This window comes from Schistocerca gregaria, chromosome 5 (genome assembly GCF_023897955.1).
Source record: "Schistocerca gregaria isolate iqSchGreg1 chromosome 5, iqSchGreg1.2, whole genome shotgun sequence".
Taxonomy (NCBI): domain Eukaryota; kingdom Metazoa; phylum Arthropoda; class Insecta; order Orthoptera; family Acrididae; genus Schistocerca; species Schistocerca gregaria.
Window position 1 is genome coordinate 664,660,734 of NC_064924.1, and position 21,953 is coordinate 664,682,686.

The 21,953-nt window shown below is 46.5% G+C and overlaps 1 protein-coding gene across 3 annotated transcripts in view; it reads right to left on the reverse strand.

The window, feature by feature from the left end:
• LOC126272437 (tensin) overlaps positions 1 to 21,953 on the reverse strand; it is a 2,382,193-nt gene that overhangs the window by 384,050 nt on the left and 1,976,190 nt on the right. For all 3 annotated transcript variants that reach the window (XM_049975310.1, XM_049975309.1, XM_049975311.1), the window contains one exon: positions 59 to 231. In XM_049975310.1, the coding sequence (XP_049831267.1) occupies positions 59 to 231 (173 nt within the window). The remainder of the gene's footprint in view (positions 1 to 58; positions 232 to 21,953) is intronic.

Consider the following 21,953-nt stretch of genomic DNA (forward strand, 5'->3'; position numbering starts at 1 on the left):
TCACTACTGGCGACGCCGACGAGCGCCCTGTGACAGAACAGAGTGCAGGCGGCCCTACCTGGAGTGGAGCACGGCCATGCGGTGAGGCCCGCCGCCCAGCCAGGAGTCGATGTCCTTGCAGACGGCGCACAGCCGCTCCAGAGGCGGCGCCAGCCCCGGCGCCCAGCCCAGGTTGCTCACCCTCTCGTGGTGCTGTCGCAGAGCGCGCCGCGGCTCAGACAGGTTGAACACCTGAAACACGAGCGCCCGGAGTCAGCCGGAAGAAACATCGGGAGAATGAGGACAGGCAAAAGTTAGTAGAGAGATTCGTGCTGCTGTAAAAAGAGCGATGCGCGAAGCATTCAACCACTATCACCGTCATACCTTAGCAAAAGATCTTGCTGAAACCCCAAGGAAATTCTGGTCTTACGTAAAAGCGGTAAGCGGGTCGAAGGCTTCCATCCAGTCACTCACTGATCAGTCTGGCCTGGCAACGGAAGACAGCAAAACGAAAGCTAACATTTTAAATTTAGCATTTGAGAAATATTTAACGCAGGAGGATCGTACAAACATACCGCCGTTTGAGTGTCGTACAGATTCCCGTATGGAGGACATAGTGATAGACATCTCTGGCGTTGTGAAGCAGCTGAATGGGTTGAAAATAAATAAATTGCCAGGTCCTGATGTGATTCCAATTCGGTTTTACAGAGAGTACTCTACTGCATTGGCTCCTTATTCAGCTTGCAATTATCGCGAATCTCTTACCAACGTTAAGTCCCGAGCGACTGGTAAAAAGCGCAGGTGACGCCTGTATATAAGAAGGGTAGAAGGACGGATTCTCAAAATTACAGACCAATATCCTTAACATCGGTTTATTGCAGGATTCTCGAACATATTCTCAGTTCGAATATAATGAATTTCCTTGAGACAGAGAAGTTGCTGTCCATGCATCAGCACGGCTTGAGAAAGCATCGTTCCTGCGAAACGCAACTCGCCCTTTTTTCACATGATATCTTGCGAACCGTGGATGAAGGGTATGAGATGGATGCCATATTCCTTGACTTCCGTAAAGCGTTTCACTCGGTGCCCCGCTGCAGACTCCTAACTAAGGTACGAGCATATGGGATTGGTTCCCAAGTATGAGAGTGGCTCGAAGACTTCTTAAGCAATAGAACCTAGTACGTTGTCTTCGATGGCGAGTCTTCATCGGAGGTGAGGGTATCATCTGCAGTGCCCCAGGGAAGTGTGGTAGGTCTGCTGTTGTTTTCTATCTACATAAATGATCTTTTGGATAGGGTGGATAGCAGAGTGCGGCTGTTTGCTGATGATGTTGTGGTGTACGGAAAGGTGTCGTCGTTGAGTGACTGTAGGAGGATACAAAATGACTTGGACAGGATTTGTGATTGGTCTAAAGAATGGCAGCTAACTCTAAATATAGATAAATGTAGATTAATGCAGATGAATAGGAAAAAGAATCCCGTAATGTTTGAATACTCCATTAGTAGTGTAGCACTTAACACAGTCACGTCGATTAAATATTTGGGCGTAACATTGCAGGGCGATATGAAGTGGGACAAGCGTGTAATGGCAATTGTGGGGATGGCGGATAGTCGTCTTCGATTCATTGGTAGAATTTTGGGAAGATGTGGTTCATCTGTAAAGGAGACCGCTTATAAAACACTAATACGACCTATTCTTGAGTACTGTTCGAGCGTTTGGGATCCCTATGAGGTCAGATTGAGGGAGGACATAGAGGCAATTCAGAGGCGGGCTGCTAGATTTGTTACTGGTAGGTTTGATCATCATGCGAGTGTTACGGAAATGCTTCAGGAACTCGGGTAGGAGTCTCAGGAGGAAAGGAGGCGTTCTCTTCATGAATCGCTACTGAGGAAATTTAGAGACCAATCATTTGAGGCTGACTGGAGTACAATTTTACTGCCGCCAACTTACATTTCGCGGAAAGACCACAAAGATAAGATAAGAGAGATTAGGGCTGGTACAGAGGCATATTGGCAGTCATTTTACTCTCGTTCTGTTTGGGAATGGAACAGAGAGAGAAGATGCTAGTTGTTGTACGAGGTACTCTCCGCCACGCACCGTATGGTAGATTGCGCAGGATGTATGTAGATGTACATGTAGAAGCGCCGTGGCGGCACCTCACTGAGTGGCTATCGCGTCTCCGCGGGCGATCTGAAAAATTCATCTCCCTCATCCACATCTCGCAGCACTTCGTAAGTGTTTTCTTCCTCCAGAGGTTGGTACCACACTCAAAGGGAGCCGTGTGAAACTGGAAGTCATTCCTTCATTGGTTGTTGGGGATGTGCGGTGTTGAGGCAAAGCATCGGTGTTGATTGAAATCCTTAATATCCATGTCAAATGATGACTTTATAGAATGGTGAACAGAGCAATAAACAAATACGTTTAGTGTCTTATCATGAAACAATAAATGCAGGCCGATGTAGCCGAGCGGTTCTAGGCATTTCAGTGTGGAACCGAGCGACCGCTACGGTCGCAGGTTCGAATCCTGCCTCGGGCATGGATGCGTGCGAAGTCCTTAGGTTAGGTTTTGTAAGTAGGCTGTTTAGGTTTTTTTATTGGTAACGCCGCCGCCACGTAGCGCTCTGTATGAAAATCACTGGCTGTGCCGTGTGCAGTCTGTGGCTGGTTTGCATTGTTGTCTGCCATTATAGCGTTGGGCAGTTGGCTGTTGGCGGCCCGTAGCGTTGCGCAGTTGGAGGTGAGCCGCCAGCAGTGGTGGACGTGGGGAGAGAGATGACGGAGTTTTGAAATTTGTAAGAATTGGTGTCACGAACTGTCGTGTATAAATTTTTCAAAGGGGACGTTTCAGTTTAAGTAGTTCTAAGTTCTTGGGGACTGACTGATGACCTCAGATATTAAGTCCCATAGTGCTCAGAGCCATTTGAACCATTTGATTCAATAATTAACATCAAATATTCCTCAACCATTTGTCTACAGGGCTCAAAAATAATATTTTTGAGAAAAATGTCTCCTTCTTCACATTCTGTTGTTGGCAGAGTGCGTGTCTTGTTTTGGAGGTCTTTCGGAAGCTGACGATGAGGCTATGCAGTTAAACTATTTTCCTCCCGCGTAAAGTGTGACATATCGTACATTCATCGCACTCTTGAACGAGCCACGATATTTGATAATTGCACCAACACACAACGGGCTGCAACTCGCTGCTCCATGTCGTTGTGAGTGAATTCATTAAAAACCGTCGCTCTAAGTTCTATAATTTTCAATTTTTTGAAAGTATTCATATGTTTCCGCCCGCGCTATATATGCACTACTGACAACAATGCTTTTCATTAGCTTCAGAGTATGCTTGCGGCTAATGTACCTACAGTCGGCTCTTACTAAATCGAATATCGATTAATCGAACTAGTTTAACTGTCCCCTGAAACAAACAAATAAATAAAATAGCTTGATAAATCAAAGAAATCCGATGTGTTTCAGTATTCTTGCCAAATCGAAGTGACTAGCAGTGATAGTGTGTCCGCAGACAATGTGTGGGAGCAGCAGCATGGCTGCTGACCAGCGAGAACTTTGAGGCAGACCCTCTCTGACATGACAGAGCTGTAATTTCCTGGAAGATTAAAACTGTATGCCGGACCGAGACTTGAACTCGGGAACTTTGCCTATAAAGCTGTGAGGACGGGGCGTGAGTCGTGCTTGGGTAGCTCAGATGGTAAGGCACTTGCCCGCGAAAGGCAAAGGTCCCGAGTTTGAGTCTCGGCCCGGCATACAGTTTTAATCTGCCAGGAAGTTTCATATCAGCGCACACTCCGCTGCAGAGTGAAAATCTCATTCTGATGACAGTGCTGTCTTGGACATCGTAGTATGAGGCAGCGTACTGTAATGAAAACTTGCGGGATCCATCATATACGACGCGTGAGAGAAAAGTAATGAGACTGATTTTTCTTCTAGCAACATTTTTACGTATTAATTTTTTTCAAACAACAATATTGTCCTCTTCTAATCAGTTCCTTTCGGCAGCCAGACACCGGTGGAGTCGCTGTTACCAGACTTGGTAGCAACGCTGAAAAGCTTCAAATGGTAGGACCTTTAACATGCCTGTCACATTCTTTTGAATATTCTCCAGTCTCCCAAAATGACGTGCTTTTAAAACAGTTTTTAATTTCGGGAAAGGAAAAACACAAGGACTCAGGTGAGTAGGGGGTTGTGAAACAACACGAATGCCTTTTGAGGTCAAAAATTCCGTTATGGAAGTGACCGTGTGACATGGGGCGTTGTCATAATGCAACATCCACTTGTCTGCAATGTCCGGTCTCAATCGGTTCACCCTTTTCCTGAGCTTTTTTTTAGGGCAGCCTTTTAAAACACTTGGTTGACAGTTTGTCCTGGAGGAACAAATTCTTTATGCACGATACCCTTAAGGTCAAAAAAAGCAAATTTCTGAAGATGAAGGTCTCCCTAGCGAGGTTCATCTTCAGCGTGTTTTCGGCCTTCCAAAAAGGATTTTTGGACGCGAAAGACTTGTGCTTTTGATAAGGAATGCGGCCCATAGGCATGTTTCAACTTTTCACATGTCACACTCACTCATTACCAAAGTCTAACACAGAACTTCAGGATACAACGTTGCTCTAAATTCTGCTGCTCCATTTTCGTAACACCCAACAAAAACACCACCTCACTGATGGTGCTCTCAGGAATCACGTGATAACGGTACGGAGCTGAAAGGAATGAACTCACCTGTCTACACAAGTAGGACACCACAGCGTTGCCAGGTCTCTCACAGTGTTGTCAGTCTCATTACTTTTCTCACACCTTGTATGCAGTCGGCAATACTGAAGCGGAAAAATCGGATTGCTGACAAAATATCATACCAATGGATGAAGCGGATTTGGAAAGGTGATTTCCTTCGTCTTGAAGAACGTTTTTACTACAACGGCTGAGACAGTGCAGTGGGCAAAACGTAGCTTTCGGAGGCTATGTCCTTAACCTTTCCACAACCAAATCTTTTCACAGCGAGACAAACCGAGGACCTGCTTGGTTGAGAAGTAGCGGCTCCGGTCTCGGAAACTGACATACGGCCGGGAGCGCGGTGTGCTCACCACATGCCCCTCCATATCCGCATCCAGTGACGCCTTCGGCTGAGGATGAGACGGCGGCCGGTCGGTACCATTGGGCCTTCATGACCTGTTCGGGATAAGTTTAGCTTTTAATTTTAGTTAATATCGTAGTCATAAATAACCATATGAAACAAAAATCGTGCCGTTTCGTTTCCCAAACGTATTGTCGCATCGAATTAGTTTACGCCTCAGGACAGGCAACCCAATGAACAGATCTAGAAAGCGGGCTGCTGTCACGCCATTCCGGGCAATTCATGTCAAATGAACTGCACGCAAGTAGTAACGTTTGCCGCGTCGCAACGGTGCTCGTATTGGCCATGTGTATTCTGAGTTAACAACTTGGCGAGATGCTGTGTCCACAGATGTGGCAAGATGCTGTGTCCACAGATGTGGCAAGATGCTGTGTCCACAGATGTCTATCTCTTTCCTGTTAGTCTCATAGTTTTTGCGCAGCCGCCTTCTGAATCGCGAGAGGTACTTATGAACACAAAGCATGGACCATTATTACCCTGACACCGACAACGATTTCGAACTATTTCAAGAAATGCGGATTCATCAATAAGTCACAGACTCGCCCCCAGCAACAGAAGAGCGGAGAAATGTCTCGAGTTTAGAAATCTAGGTCCTTCATCCTGCCGTTGGAGAAAATGTGACATCTGATGATTTCGTACATTTTGGCAATAACGTGAAAGTCTGCAGTGGCCCGACTGACACTGAAATTTTACCGCTTCCGGTGACAGAATGAAGACGATGACGAAACGGAAGATGAGGAAGGGGAAGGCAGAAGAAGTAGAGCCTATTTCATAGTTGACTTGGAAAGAGATAAAGTCGTCACTGGCAACGTCACCAAGTTCATCCTTAGATCGGAAGCAGGCAATAATGTTTTTTCGACGTTGGTCACAACAGAAAATGTGCTTGCCCAAGCAAACTGACGATGACAAGACAAAATCACTGATCTCTTTACAAAATAAAACTGAAGTTTTCTTGTTTGTTTTCGCCGACTTGTAGCTGCTTTTCGTTTGAAACATAAAAATAAGTAAAAAATTAATTATTAATAGAAGAACAAGAAGAACAACGCAAGGAGTGAGACAAGGGTGTCCTTTATCGCACATGCAATTTAAGATGTGTATGAATGACATTTTCAATTAATGGTATCAAAAACTGGAAGATTCGTACCCAGTAAGAGGTATAGAAATAACGTTATGGACTATTTGGGCAAGAACAAGTGGCTCTGAGCACTATGGGACTGAGGTCGTCAGTCCCCTAGACTTACAAACTACTTAAACCTAACTAACCTAAGGGCATCACACAGGATTCGAACCTGCGACAGCAGCGGTCGCGCGGTTCCAGACTGTAGTGCTTAGAGCCGCTCGGCCACTTCCGCCGGCCAGTTGTCCTAGGCTAACAGACTAAAGAATCTAACTTAAACTAACTTACACTAACGACAACACACACACCCATGCCCCAGGGAGGACTCGAACCTTCGGCGAGGGGAGCCGCGACAAGGCGCATAGACCGCACGGCTACCCCGCGCGGCCTATTTTTTTTTATTTAACAACGAGTTTTACGAACAATCTGACGGTGGTGCTACGGGGAGTCCTTTGTTTCACGTCGTGGCCAATCTTTTTAGGACGATTTTAGAAGTGAGCGCTTGTCCCCTACTTTTTTTAAAACCAATATGACGATACGTTGAGATCGCTTTTATAGTTTTATGAATGCGTGGTGTCTGTTATTTCCGACATGTCCGAAAGAACAGACACCACGCGGGATCCACTGCTTTGATACTTAGAATGTAAACTGAAGTTGGAGGAGGGAGAAAGGAAACAAAGTGAAGGCACTAATGATATCACCGAGCGAGGTGGCGCAGCTGTTAGCACACTGGACTCGCATTCGGGAGGACGACAGTTCAATCCCGCGTCCGGCCATCCTGATTTGGGTTTTCCGTGATTTCCCTAAATCGCTCCAGGCAAATGCCAGGTTGGTTCCTTTCAAACGGCACGGCCCTCTTTCTTGCCTGTCCTTCCCTAATCCGATGAGACCGATGACCTCGCTGTCTGATCTCCTCCCCGAAACAACCCAACCCAACCCCAACTAATGATATCAGCTGCATCGAGGCTTACTGCTGAATCACCGGCAACTAGGGAAACCTTACGCCACACCGGGACTCGAAACCGGGATCTTCTACTTAATAGGCAGCTACGTTAACCACTGAGCCACCCAGACACAGTATTTATCGCAACTTCGCCGACCATCTCCGCACTCCTCACGGCCGACCCACATTACCACCTAGCGCCAACTACCGGCAGTCCCCCATCCATGTATGTCCTTCATACTCGCTAATTTTAGATGTCCGGTGGAGGTCGAACGTAAATAGGCATCTGCATTGAAGGTTGTCAATCCAGTGCTCATCGAGGCCAATCAGTTATATGAATGCGTAGTGTCTGTCCTTCCGGACGAATCCCAAAGAACAGACACGCATTCACATAACTGCCTCGCCTCGATGGGCAAATGAATCCATAGCCTTCAATGCAGGAGCACACTTACGTTCGACCTCCACAGGAAATCTAAAAAAAAAAAACCTTAAATTAGCGAGGATGGAGGCCACAGATGGGGAGTGTGGATAGGTGGCGCTAGTGATAAACACTCTGTACGCGTGGCAAAGTGGTTAACGCAACTACCTAGTAAGTAGAAAATCCCGAGTTCGAGTCCCGGGGCAGCACACATTTTCACTCATTCCGCAAGGACTCCCGATGCAGCTGAAACCATTGGTTCTTTCCCTTTCCTCGCCTCTCTCTCTCCTCCTCCATCAATTAACATAACTTTTATAATTTTGTCTCACAGTTTGGAGAGTCTCGGAGAGTTCCCTCTACACCTGCACTTCATACATGAAAACATAAAATATGCATAAAACGAACGCTCAAGTATTTGAAATTTTTAGGGAGTCCATGGAACTCCTAGTAATCGGGTGTGGACTTTTTATTTTTGCAGGTGTGCAAACCTCCATTATTATCGCGTTCTTTCATGAGTAACTATTGAGCTTTTTATGTAACACTTATACACTGAAGCTCCAAAGAGACTGGTATACGTAGGCGTTTTCAAATACAGAGATAGGAAAACAGGCAGAATACTGCGCTGCGCCCGAGTGACTGGCCCAGTTGTCAGATTCGTTACTGTTGCTACAATGGCAGGTTATCAAGATTTAAGTGAGTTTGGACGTGATGTTATAGTCAGCGCACGGGCGTTGGGACACAGTATTTCCAAGGAAGCGATGAAGTGGAGATTTTTCCGTATGACCATTTCACGAATAAACCGTGAATATCAGGAATATATATATATATCGCTACGGAAGGAAACAAGATCGTGCAAGAACGGGACGAACAACGACTGAAGAGAATCGTTCAACGTGACAGATTTTGCAACCCTTCCGAAAACTGCTACACATTTCAGTGCTGGGCCATAAACAAGTGTCAGCGTGGGAACCATCCAAATAAACGTCATCGATGTGGGCTTTCAGAGCTGAAGGCCCACCCGTGTACCCTGGCTGCACGATTACACTCGAGTGGCCCCGTCAGCACCGACATTGGACTGCTCATGACTGGAAACATGTTGCCTGGACAGACGAGTCTCTTTTCAAATTGTAGCGAACAAATGGACGTGTACGAGTATGGAGACAAACTCATGAATTCCCCTTCTGGCTGAGGCGCTTCAGTCCGGAATCGCGCGGCTGCTACGGTCGCAGGTTCGAGTCCTGCCTCGGACATTCATGTGTTTAATGTCCTTAGGTTAGTTAGGTTTTAGTAGTTCTAAGTTCTAGGGGACTGATGACATCAAATGTTAAGTCCCATAGTGTTCAGAGCCATTCATGGACCCTGCATGTCAGCAGGGAACTGTTCAAACTGGTGAAGGTTCTTTAATGGTGTGGGGCGTGTGCAGCTGCAGTGATAAGGGACCCCTGAAACGTCTGTGTACGACTCTGACAGAGGACACGTACGTAAGCATCCTGTCTGATCATCTGTATCCATTCATGTCCATTGTGCATTCGGACGGACTTGGGCAATTCCAGCACGGCAGTACAACATCCCAAACCTTCAGCATTGCTACAGAGTGGCTCCAGGGACACTCTTCGGAGTTTAAACACTCCCGATAACCACCAAACTTCCCAGACGTGAACATTCTTGAGCATATCTGGGATGCTTAGCAACGTACGGTTCAAAAGAGATCGCCACCCCCTCGTAGTCTTACAGGTTTATGGACAGCCCTCCAGGATTCATGGTGTCAACTCCCCCAGCACTACTTTGTACATTAGTCGAGTCCATGGCACGTCGTGTTCCGGCACTTCTGCGCACTCTACGCGATATTAGGCAGGTGGAGTTGTTCCTTATGCTCTTCATTGTGGTTTGGTCTCATAGTTTGGACAGTCTCGGAGAGTTTCCTCAACACTTGAAGTCCATCGATGGAAACATAAAATATGGATATAACGAACGCTCAAGTATTCGAAATTTTTAGGACGTCCCTGGAACTCTTAGTGGCCAGGTGTAAACTGTATTTATTTTTGCACCTGTGGAAAGTCAAGAAGCGGACGGAGATCTTTCGTCCAACCTGCATTGTTATCACGCTCTTTTATTAGTTTCTGCTGTGTCTTTATGTAACGCTTGTACAGTACTGGCCATTAAAAGTGTTACACCAAGAAGAAATGCAGACGATAAACAGGTATTCATTGGAAAAATATATTATACTAGAAGTGACATGAGATTAGATTTTCACGCAATTTGGGTACATAGATCCTGCGAAATCAGTACCCAGAACAACCACCTCTGGCCGTAATAACGGCCTTGATGCGCCTGGACATTGAGTCAAACAGGTTTGGATCGCGTGTACAGGGACAGCTGCCCATGCAGCTTCAACACGATACCACACTTCATCAAGAGTAGTGACTGGCGTATTGTGACGAGCCAGTTGCTCGGCCACCATTGACCAGACGTTTTCAATTGCTGAGAGATCTGGAGAATGTGCTGGCCATGGCAGCAGTCGAACATTTTCTGTATCCAGAAAGCTTAGTACAGGTCCTGCAACATGCGGTCCTGCATAATCCTGCTGAAATGTAGGGTTTCGCAGGGATCGAATGAAGGGTAGAGCCACGGATCGTAACACATATGAATGCGAACAAGAGGTGACCGAGACGTGTAACCAATGGCACGCCATAGCATCACGCCGGGTGATACAGCAGTATGGCGATGAAGAATACACGCTTCCAATGTGCGTTCACCGCGATGTCGCCAAACACTGATGCGACCATCATGATGCTGTAAACAGAACGTGGATTCATCCGAAAAATGAAGTTTTTCCATTCGTGCACCCAGGTTCGTCGTTGAGTACAGAATCGCAGGCGCTCCTGTCTGTGATGCAGCGTCAAGGGTAACCGCAGCCATGGTCTGCGAGCTGATAGTCCATGCTGCTGCAAACGTCGTCGAACTGTTCGTGCAGATGGTTGTTGTCTTGCAAACGTCCCCACCTGTTGACTCAGGGATCGAGACGTGGCTGCACGATCCGATACAGTCATGCGGATAACATGCCTGTCATCTCGACTGCTAGTGATACGAGGCCGTTGGGATCCAGCTCGGCGTTCCGTGTTACCCTCCTGAAGCCACCGATTCCGTTTTCCGCTAACAGTCATTGGATCTCGACCAACGCGAGCAGCAATGTCGCGCAATCGCGATAGGCTACAATCCGACCTTTATCAAAGTCGGAAACGTGATGCTACGCACTTCTCCTCCTTACACGAGGCATCACAACAACGTTTCACCAGGCAACGCCGGTCAACTGCTGTTTGTGTATGAGAAATCGCTCGTAAACTTTCCTCATGTCAGCACGTTGGAAGTGTCGCCACCGGCGCCAACCTTGTGTGAATGCTCTGAAAAGCAAATCATTTGCATATCACAGCATCTTCTTCCTGACAGTTAAATTTCGCGTCTGTAGCACGTCATCTTCCTGGTGTAGCAATTTTAATGGCCAGTAGTGTATAATACAGCGCTGGCTGCGTGGAACGACAGTAAAAGTAAAAAATAAAGACGTGCACTCAGCGGGCGCCTTCCCTCTTCGCGTATAACGGCGGCGACGGCGCCGTAGCTCGTGCGGAAGACGCAGGGGCGACGCGTTGCGTAAATCGTAACCGCGACCGCTCCGCCGACGGGCGTCGCCGGCCCTGTTAAGTCTAAAAGCCCATTGTGCTGGATTCCTTTATAAGAGAGTGCGAAGCGCTCCGCGGCGCTGGCTGCTGGGTCTGCCGTGCCTCAGCCAAGGCCGAGCGGGTACCGGTCCGGGCGTCACTTCCAGCCAGGTGAAGAGTTGCGCCCGGTATAAATACCGCGCACCGCATGTGCCGTTGCTTGCGTGTAATTCCCTCCTGGCCGATGGTAACCCGAGGGCACCGCCCGGAAACGCGCGCACAAAACACGTACACTGGGCCCTATGAGACGTTGCAGAAACATTTTGCCGCCTGGAAGAGATAACTGGCTTAGACTGAGGCGTGCAGGGACACAGATGACACTTGTATCGCAAATCGCCTACACAAGGTATAATAGGGCAGTGCATTGGCAGTGCTGTCCTTTCTACTCAGGCGATTCACGTGTAAAGGTCTCCGATGTGTTTAAGTCCGCACGACGGGAATTAACAGATTTAGGGTAGTCAATTTTTCTGGATAAGCCGATGGCGTATCCAGAAAAATGGGCTACACCAAGGCAGTGTTCTCGCACCCACTCTTTTCAACATATATGTGAAAGATCAACCAGTTGCAGCAGGGGCTAGAAGTTTTGGTTACGCGGACAATCTTGCAATAGCCGCGCAGGGTCGGAACTTTAACGACATAGAAATTACCCTTACGAATGCCCTCAACGGTCGAACGCCATTCTTCCGAAGTAAGAGTGATTTCAGGTGTGCCGCAGGGGAGTGTCATAGGACCGTTGCTATTCTCAATATACATAAATGGCCTTGTGGATGACATCGGAAGTTCACTGAGGCTTTTTGCAGATGATACTGTGGTGCATCGAGAGGTTGTAAGAATGGAAAATTGTACTGAAATGCAGGAGGATTTGCAGCGAATTGACGCATGGTTCAGGGAATGGCAAATTGAATCTCAATGTAGACAAGTGTAATGTGCTGCGAATACATAGAAAGATAGATCCCTTATCATTTAGCTACAAAATAGCAGGTCAGCAACTGGAAGCAGTTAATTCCATAAATTATCTTGGAGTACGCATTAGGAGTGATTTAAAATGGAATGATCATATAAAGTTGATCGTCGGTAAAGCAGATGCCAGACTGAGATTCATTGGAAGAATCCTAAGGAAATGCAATCCGAGGTTCCCCGGTTCGATTCCCGGCGGGGTCAGGGATTTTCTCTGCCTCGTGATGGTTGGGTGTTGTGTGCTGTCCTTAGGTTAGTTAGGTTTAAGTAGTTCTAAGTTCTAGGGGACTGATGACCATAGATGTTAAGTCCCATAGTGCTCAGAGCCATTTGAACCACTTTTTGCGATCCGAAAACAAAGGAAGTATGTTACAGTACGTTAGTTCGCCCAATGCTTGAATACTGCTCACCAGTGTGGGATCCGTACCAGATAGGGTTGATAGAAGAGATAGAGACGATCCAACGGAGAGCAGCGCGCTTCGTTACAGGATCATTTAGTAATCGCGAAAGCGTTACGGAGATGATAGATAAACTTGAGTGGAAGACTCTGCAGGAGAGACGCTCAGTAGCTCGGTACCGGCTAGTGTTAAAGTTTCGAGAACATACCTTCACCGAGAAGTCAAGCAGTATATTGCTCCCTTCTACGCATATCTCACTAAGAGATCATGAGGATAAAATCAGAGAGATTAGAGCCCAAACAGAAGCATACCGACAATCCTTCTTTCCACGAACAATACGAGACTGGAATGGAAGGGAGAACCGATAGAGGTACTCAGTGTACCCTCCGCCACACACCGTCAGGTGGCTTGCGGAGTATGGATGTACATGTAGATGTAGATACTACGAAACCAACGCAGCAAAAACATTATCCTGCCTATTCCATCTTCGAAACCGAGACGCCAAACATACCCTAAACATCACGTGGAACCACCAACGGATCGCGTTCAGCAGCACTCCTTGTTATTTAGGCGTCACCCTTGAGTGCACATTTACGTACAGACATCATGTAGACAAGGTCAGGGGCAAACTATCAACAAGAAACAACCTCGTGAGTAAAATGGGGTGCCGACCCACATACTTTACCTACGTCGGCACTTGCACTCTGCTACTCGGTTGCTGAATACGCTGAAAGATCAGCGCCAGCGAAACGAGTGGATCCTCTGCTGAACGATGCCTGTAGCGTAATCACGGGATGCCTAAGACCCACCCCGGTTAGCCAAGTTTATTTGCTTAGTGAGATAGCTCCACCCACCTCAGACGAGCTATAGCAAGTGAAGCACAGCGATTCAAGCAGCTGCGCGCCAGCGCCACCGTTCTCTTCGGACAAAACCTTCCACACACACGTCTAAAATCAAGACGGAGTTTCCTCACCTCAGTCCAACAGCTCGAAACCTCAAAACAAAAGGCAGATTGTCAAAATGGCATGCAACACTGCCTATGGGAGACCAGGCACCTCTAATCTCACGCAACGAACTATTGGCCTCTGAAAATAAACTAAAATGGCCATTATGGAGAACCCTCAACCGACTACGAACTGGGGTGGGCAGACGCAACGTAAACACGTGTAGATGGGGATACCGAGACGGGACGCACACGTGCCAGTGCGGACACACCCAGACAGTGGACCACCTCCTGGAATGCAGCAACATGGGGGAAGTGTGCAGGAAAGGACATCTGGCAAACGTTAAGGCAGTGGCAGTTAAATGCGCTGAATTTTGGCGGGACGTGATATGATATATATATACTATGTTTGTGTATATACTGTAATGTGACTCCCCATTTTGGGTTTGTTTTATTTATACATGTGTGTATTTTATTCGTGTGTATATGTAATATGTGGGTTGTCTATGGCTTGGACACGATTAAATAAATAAACAGATACTGAACGCGAAACGGTGCTTGGTGCTAGCCGCATGGGACACATTCTGTTTCGTAAATCATTAGGGAATTCAGTATTCCGAGGTCCATAGTCTCAAGAGTGTGTCGAGAACAGCAAATTTCGGGCATTACCTCTCATCACGGACAACGCAGTGGCCGAGGGCTTTCACGTAACGACCGAGAGCCGCGGCATTCGCGCACAGTTGTCAGTGCTAACAGACAAGCAACACTGCGTTACGTAGTCGCAGAAGCCAATGTGGGACGTACGACAAACGTTCCTTTAGGATAGTGCGATAAAATTTTGCGTTAATGGTCTATGTTCAAATGTGTGTGAAATCGTATGGGACTTAACTGCTAAGGTCATCAGTCCCTAAGCTTACACACCACTTCACCTAAATTATCCTAAGGACAAACACATACACCCATGCCCGAGGAAGGACTCGAACCTCCGTCTGGACCAGCTGCACAGTCCATGACTGCAGCGCCTTAGACAGATCGGCTAATCCAGCGCGGCTAATGGTCTATGGGAGCACACGATTGACACGAGTGCCTTTGAAACTTCCTGGCAGATTAAAACTGTGTGCCGGACCGAGACTCGAACTCGGGACCTTTGCCTTTCGCGGGGCAAGTGCTCTACCCACTGAGCTACCCAAGCACGACTCACGCCCCGTCCTCACAGCTTTACTTCTGCCAATACCTCGTCTCCTACCTTCCAAACTTTACAGAAGCTCTCCTGCGAAACTTGCAGAACTGGCACTCCTGAAAGAAAGGATATTGCGGAGACATGGCTTAGCCACAGCCTGCGGGATGTTTCCAGAATGAGATTTTCACTCTGCAGCTGTGAGGACGGGGCGTGAGTCGTGCTTGGTTAGCTCAGTTGGTAGAGGACTTGCCCGCGAAAGGCAACGGTCCCGAGTTCGAGACTCGGTCCGACACACAATTTTAATCTGCAGGGAAGTTTCATATCAGCGCACACACCGCTGCAGAGTGAAAATCTAATTCTGGAAACGAGTGCCTTTGTTAACAGCACGACGGCACCTGCAGTTCCTCTCCTGGGCTCGCGACCATAGTGTCTGGACCCTAGGCGATTGGAAAATCATAGTTTGGTCAGATGAGCTGCATTTACATGGAATGAACTGGGTCCTCCGGTCCAATTGAACCTATCACTGACTCGATACATTCCGTTGCTTGGAGACCGTTTGCAGCCATTCATGGACTTCATGTTCCAGACAGCGATGTCATGTCACCAGTCCACAATTGTTCGAGACTGCTTTGAAGAACATCCTGGAGAATTCGAGCGAGTGATTTGGTCACCCAAATCGCCCGACATGGAACACTATCGGGAGGTCAGTTCGTGCACAAGTCTTGCACTGGCAACACTTTCACAATTGTGGACGGCAGCAGCGGCAGTACAGCTGAATATTCCTGCAGGGGACTTCCAGCAACTCGTAGAGTCCAAACTGTACGCCGAGCCGATGCACTACACGGGCAAATGGAGGTCCGGCACGACATTAGGAGGCATCCCATGCCTTTTGTCACCTCGGTGTAGTTTTTCTTTTTCACCCTTAAATGTTTTGGCACTTGAAGTGCTTTGCTCAATATTTTTTAATTATTCTGCCTGAAAAGTTTTGGTTGCATGGTGTTGCTGTCGTAAGTTCCAGTCCAAAGCATAGTTCGATGAAGCTCTGCACGCTACTGTAACCCCCTAAATCCTCTTCGTCTCCAAATTACTTCTGCAACCTTCGTCCTTTTGAAGCTGCTTACTACATTCACTCCTCGTTCTCCCTCTACAATTTCTAGCCCCGACACTTCCTTTCATTTCCAAATTTACGATTCCTTCATGCCTCGGATTGTGTCGCATCAGCCAAATCAACAAATCCCTTCTCTTGCTGCTGATTCTGCAATAGGTCTCGACACAGCTGATATCATTAGTTCCTTCACTTTAGTTTCCTTTCGTCTTCCTCCACTTTCAGTTTACATAATGAATATTACAGCTGTGCATTCCGCGTGGTGTCTGTTCTTTCGGACATGTCCGAAAGAACGGACACCGCGCATTCACAAAACACTAAAAGCGTGCTCAACGTATCGTCAAAATAACGTTGGTTTTAAAAAAGCTGGGGACAAGTACATACACTGGCCTTACGATGCGCTGTAAGCGGCTATGCATGTGGGTGACTGCATTGCTTACGTACTGTCTTCACCAGGCTTCATGCGCAGAATATTCGATGATATCATCGTTACGGTGGATGAATCATCAGCATACCTTTGTTGAGATGTGCAACTGTTTCCTCGACAGTACAACACAGAATATCGGCCATGATATGTGTCTTAACTGTTGGCTGTCACTGGACAACCGTTCTTGGTATTAAACAGCCGGTAAGCATACGGGACACAGCTCAACTTATAATACAATGACGCGTTTCTTTTCATTAAGCTGGTTTAGGTTGTGAACGTGGGACTTAACTGGCGTCCAACACTCAATAAGGAAGAGTTATGAAATATTTAATTAGTATGCTTCTAGGCATAGACTCCAACTGTAGAAGAGATAGGGAACCTAACGACTGCAATTATCACTTCATTGTGTATATATTATTAATGAGCTGGTAAATTTGATGGGCAAACTTTCTCCAGAAAATTAATTTTTGATATTAAAGTGCTTGTGTGGTTAAGAAGAATGGTGAAATGTTCCTCTGGAAATGCATGCACGATCGAAGGAAGAGGCACGGCGGCGATTATAGCTTTTATGAAATATACGAAATGTATTCGCAGTTGAGAATACGCACATCCATCGGCTGTATAAAGGGATGACGACAGCGAAAATTTGTGCCGGACCAGGGCTCGAACTCGAACTTCTCACTTCCCGCCAGCGGTCACCTTAATCGCTTTGGCTGTCCGCCAACAGCTCACAGCCAGACATAAACTTCAATATTTCATCGTTCCTGCGTCACAACATGCATTCTAACACACATTATGCAATTGCCGTACAGAGGAGGACATTTTACTTGAATACTGGGATACCGTATTTATCCGTCGATATTCGATTACAATGTCATGTTCTGTATGGGAATAACATAATTTGTGTACGAGTATAGGTTGTGACACCCCCGCCCGGTTAGCCATGCGGTCTAACGCATGGCATTCCGGATTGGGAATGAGCGCCTCGTCCCCGGCACGAATCCGCCCGGTGGACTTCGGTGAGCTTGCCAATCTGTGGATGGTTTTTAGGCGGTTTTCCATCTGCATCCGCGAATGCAGACTGGTTTCCCCTTATTCCGCCTCAGCTACACTATGTCGGCGATTGCCGCGCAAACAAGTTCTCCACGTACGCATACACCACCATTATTACTCTACCACGCAAACATAGGGGTTAACTCGTCTGGTGTGAGACGTTCCCTGGGTGGGGGGAGGAGAGAGGGTGTCCACCGGGGGCCGAATCGCACAATAACTCTGAGTTCAGTCTGGGGCGGCCGAGGGGTGAAGTGGACTGCGGTAGTCGTCGTGGGGTTGTGGACCACTGCGGCGGCGGCGGGCACAGAGCCTCTCCGTCGTTTCTAGGCCCCCGGTGGCTAGAAATCGTAGAGGAAGAACGACGGATGAATGTAGTAAGCAGCTTCAGAAGGATGTAGGTTTCAGTAGTTATTTGGAGACGAAGACGATTGAAGAGGTTAACATACAAAATACAATTCGATACAATAGGTTGTAACACCGGAAAGACGACATATGGAAGTTTGGGTTTGACCGCGAGTCGTGTACAGTTAGCCATAGCGATTAAGGCGACCGCTCGCGTAAAGCGGGAAATCCGGGTTCGTTTCCTGGTCCGGCACAAATTTTTATTATTTTCATCGCCATACAAAGCTGGTCGTTGATTGTGTTCCCAATGGCGAATAAATTTCGTGTAAAATAATTTTCTCGTAATTTTGGGCCGACCAACGTGTCCAAAGTGCGAGAAGGACCACATAACTTATAGAATTGTGGAAGTCAGTTTAGTAAAATAGTCCCGACTTGTTGAATTCCTTGAAAAGGAAGTTAACGGGCGTCGAGTTCAAACTTACTCTGTCTGTCGCCGTGCTTCCACGCAAGGATACTTTTGTCCCACGGGGGCGTTGGGCTTGCGCCTCCGTACAGTGACGAACTTAAAAAAAGCCAGGGAGTCTCCCCTGCCACAGCACTGCCTCCGTGGTCACGATGATGGCACCAAGGAACTCTTTTTTATTGGTGTTCATCCACAATGGTTGCGCCGAGGAAATAAAACCGAAGAACACACACTGCCAAGTCCACTCTGTAGCAGTATCTATTCGCGGTCGGTTGCTTCCCGTACGTCTTGTAGATTGGCGGACGAGTCTGCCGTCATCTCAGCTGCAATAGGTGCTAAGCTTCACTATCTTGAAGGCAGACATGTACGGGAAACTAACGATAGGAAAAAATGGTTCAAATGGCTCTGAGCACTATGGGACTTAACTTCTGATGCCATCAGTCTCCTAGAATTCAGAACTACTTAAACATAACTAACTTAAGGACATCACACACATCCATGCCCGACAACTAACGATAGAAATTCGGTCTTTTCTTTAGAAGCTACGCGCTATTTTGGCGATCGCCTTAACAACGCGCGTTTGCGTCCGGTTCTGCAAATAGCCCATCGTCAGCTCACCGATGTTCTTGTCGGTGGATAGATTGTTTGTGGCAGTAGTAGCCCATAATGGTGTATTCATGGTTGTTTCCATATTGTGAAAGCTGCCTCACCATTTCTTATGCGTTGAATTCAATTACAGCACATCAGTTATTCTTCTGTAGCCCTTACATTTACTTATGAGAATCTTAATCAAGTCACTATTCAAACACCTGCTATAGATTGCGAGATCTGGTGCTGAATACTCAAGGAGACAGGCGGTTTTTGCATGTAACCCATAATTTGTCTGTAAGGTTGCAGGAAGGAGCCACAGAATTGTAGCTAATCATCGATTGGAATCAACTATCATATTTCCATTTTAATTAAAGCTGTCCTATATAATAATCGCACCCCACCTTTTCATTTATTAATCTAGTCACGGGCGTTGACGAAACAAAGCAATTAATTTCTTCGGAAATTTCTTCGGCGCTTCACAGGCCTAGAACATGTGCCAGTAACTACAAGGTGAATGCTGGAGTGGTGCCTTAAACAATGTTAAGGTTGATTTCTTCCCCTGGCTCCGTGTTCAGATTGTAGTGATGTATGAAGTGTAACCGAAGGGAATATTGCTCCTCTTCATTTAGTAGGTATTGTAAGATGAACACACATTTTCTACAGTAAATAAGAATAAAATATTGGCATTAAAACACTGTGAAATATGATTACACCTCATGGAATGCGTAAAAAAGCACAGGTGGAGATTCTGCACTTGACGCTATGTCTTAGATCACGATACTGGTTCTGGCTAAACCATGGACATCAATTCCCAATAAGTTCCGCAAAGGGAGGAATGGAAGAAGGAAGGCGGAGAGCTAATGCACATTTACTGCTACCTCTGAGACGGAAGGTGAGAGTCTCTATGTGATCTTCTTCATGAAATTTTATTTAAAGTACCCACATCTCGGTACCTCTGACACCTTAACTTACGAGGCAGTTAGTAAATTCCTCCGGCATAAAAAAGAGTGACCAGCCTAGTGCATTCATATCAGTCACAGTTTACATATTGTTCGTATGTCACACTAAACTTTTCTGCTAATTCTCTAATTCAGATACACTTGCGCAAAGTTCATTAGGGTTTTCTACTTCTCTGAGTCCCACACTCATGTTTACAAGGCGCCTGTGCCATATTCCACTGTACCTGCCCTTTCCTTTTCCCTACTGGAATAATAAAACTAATGAATGTGTGTTGGCAGTTAGTATTCTATGTGTATAACCGTGGGAGTTAGATTAGTCTGCTACTTGACCGCAGCTAATTTTAGTAGATGCTTGGTGGGTAGCAAAGAAGTTTGTGTTTGCCTTGTTCGAACCCCTTGTGTAGGCTGGCACACTAGAGTATCCCTGCTCTCTGGACAGTTCCATTGAAAGATAAACCATGGTTTCTGAGGAGAACTCGTCACTGTTCGATGCGCGCTTGGTAAAATCGGATGCTCGTAAGAGCTGCTTCTCGATGGTTTAGTTAATGCGTGAATTGCGTAAATTTTCAGTCTAACTAAAGCCCTAAGGTTTTTCTCCCATAGCTTTATAGGTTATTAGTTCATGTGAGGAATTTTTATTTCCCTACCGATAGTGCTGAATACTTTGAAATTTAGGTGATTTCGTGGGCTGCTGTTTGATTCAACTAATCACTTGAATACGTGGACGTATGTTGAATGGGTAACGATTCAGTTCAACCAGCTTCTCAATTGTCTAGCCACGAGAGCGTGTGCATTATACGATACAACTGTGATTTTACCACTGATTTGTCAATCCGTTTTATTCTGATGGTTTGTTCATAACCACCACGTGTGCCCTTACAAAGGAACCATCCCGGAATTTGTCTGAAGCGCTCTAGGAAAATCACAGAAAACCTATGTCAGGATGTCCGGAGGCGGGTTGATACCGCCGTCCTCCCGAATGCGAATCCAGTGTGCTAATCGCCTGCACCACCTCGTTCGGTCGAGAATCTTTCACCAAATCCTCGTAGGTAACCGGATTATTACGAACGGATTACATTCAGAAGGACATCGTTGATACTAAAACAGTTTCCAGTGATCACCAGCTCTCCGGCCCACGCAGTAGAAAGACATTTAGTTTTTCATTAGATTCGGAGACTGTGCTGTACGGTAGGTTTCTCATGTGTCTCATTACCTGGAAGTCACGTCATTGCCTAACAAGCACCGTGTTAGAAGGCACTGTATTACTGCGTGTGAGGTAACGACGCACCCTTAGCGATGTTGGCGAAGGAAAATTTGCTGCCCGAATTCGCAGCGTCCTTTCAGCGTAATGATCACCTGAAATAACAAATCCTCTTTTGTTTGCCATCAATCAGAGAGACTCTACGTGGAATATTAACAGACGATTGTGCACTGTTATGGAACATTCGGATGAAAGGAAATCTCACGGGCACTCATTGTTAGCTGAGTTGTCCTTTTTTTCTGCCACTCGACCGGAAATTACCAAAAGCTCTTCGCAGTGACGCAGAACGTGTTTGTTACTCGGCAGAGTGGTGAAGGTTGTCCTTTCTGTTCCTCTTCTGAAGAGGACTCCTGCTCTGAGAGCGCATTCAGGCTGCCTGTGATTTTTCAGCCCGGGTGAAGCACATCGTACCGCGCTGGCAGAGAAATTTCGAACATAAAGTAAGGTTCTGTCACGCCGTGCGGAAGCAAGTATACCGCCGAAGCAGCTATACAACAGCGAATGTACCGCAGTTCAAATACAAGGATTCACGCAGTAACGAACCATTTATGATGCGTGTGTCATTAAGGTGGCCATTGTGGCTATTGTTTAATGGAGAAATACAGGTATCAGTTTTCGGAATTATGTTACATGTATTTTTTGTTTTTCGTTGCATTCTGGTTGGAGTAAAGGCAGCGAATGCACGTAAAACAAGATGTAACTTCACCTTAACTTGCCACATCAAGACTTCAATCTATTTCCTTCCCCGCTACTGCCTATTTGATCTAATGCTTCATTTCTAATGAAGCTGGTGACGACGCAAAGTTAAATCTAATTTTCCTTCCTTTTTCATATTTCAAAGAATAAAATAAGTCACAACGCTCGTTCCAAAATACGAAAGGCGAATGAAATCTGAAGGCAGATTCGATTATACGCCTGGAACCCACGATAGGGAGTAACAGTAAAACATACTCAACAA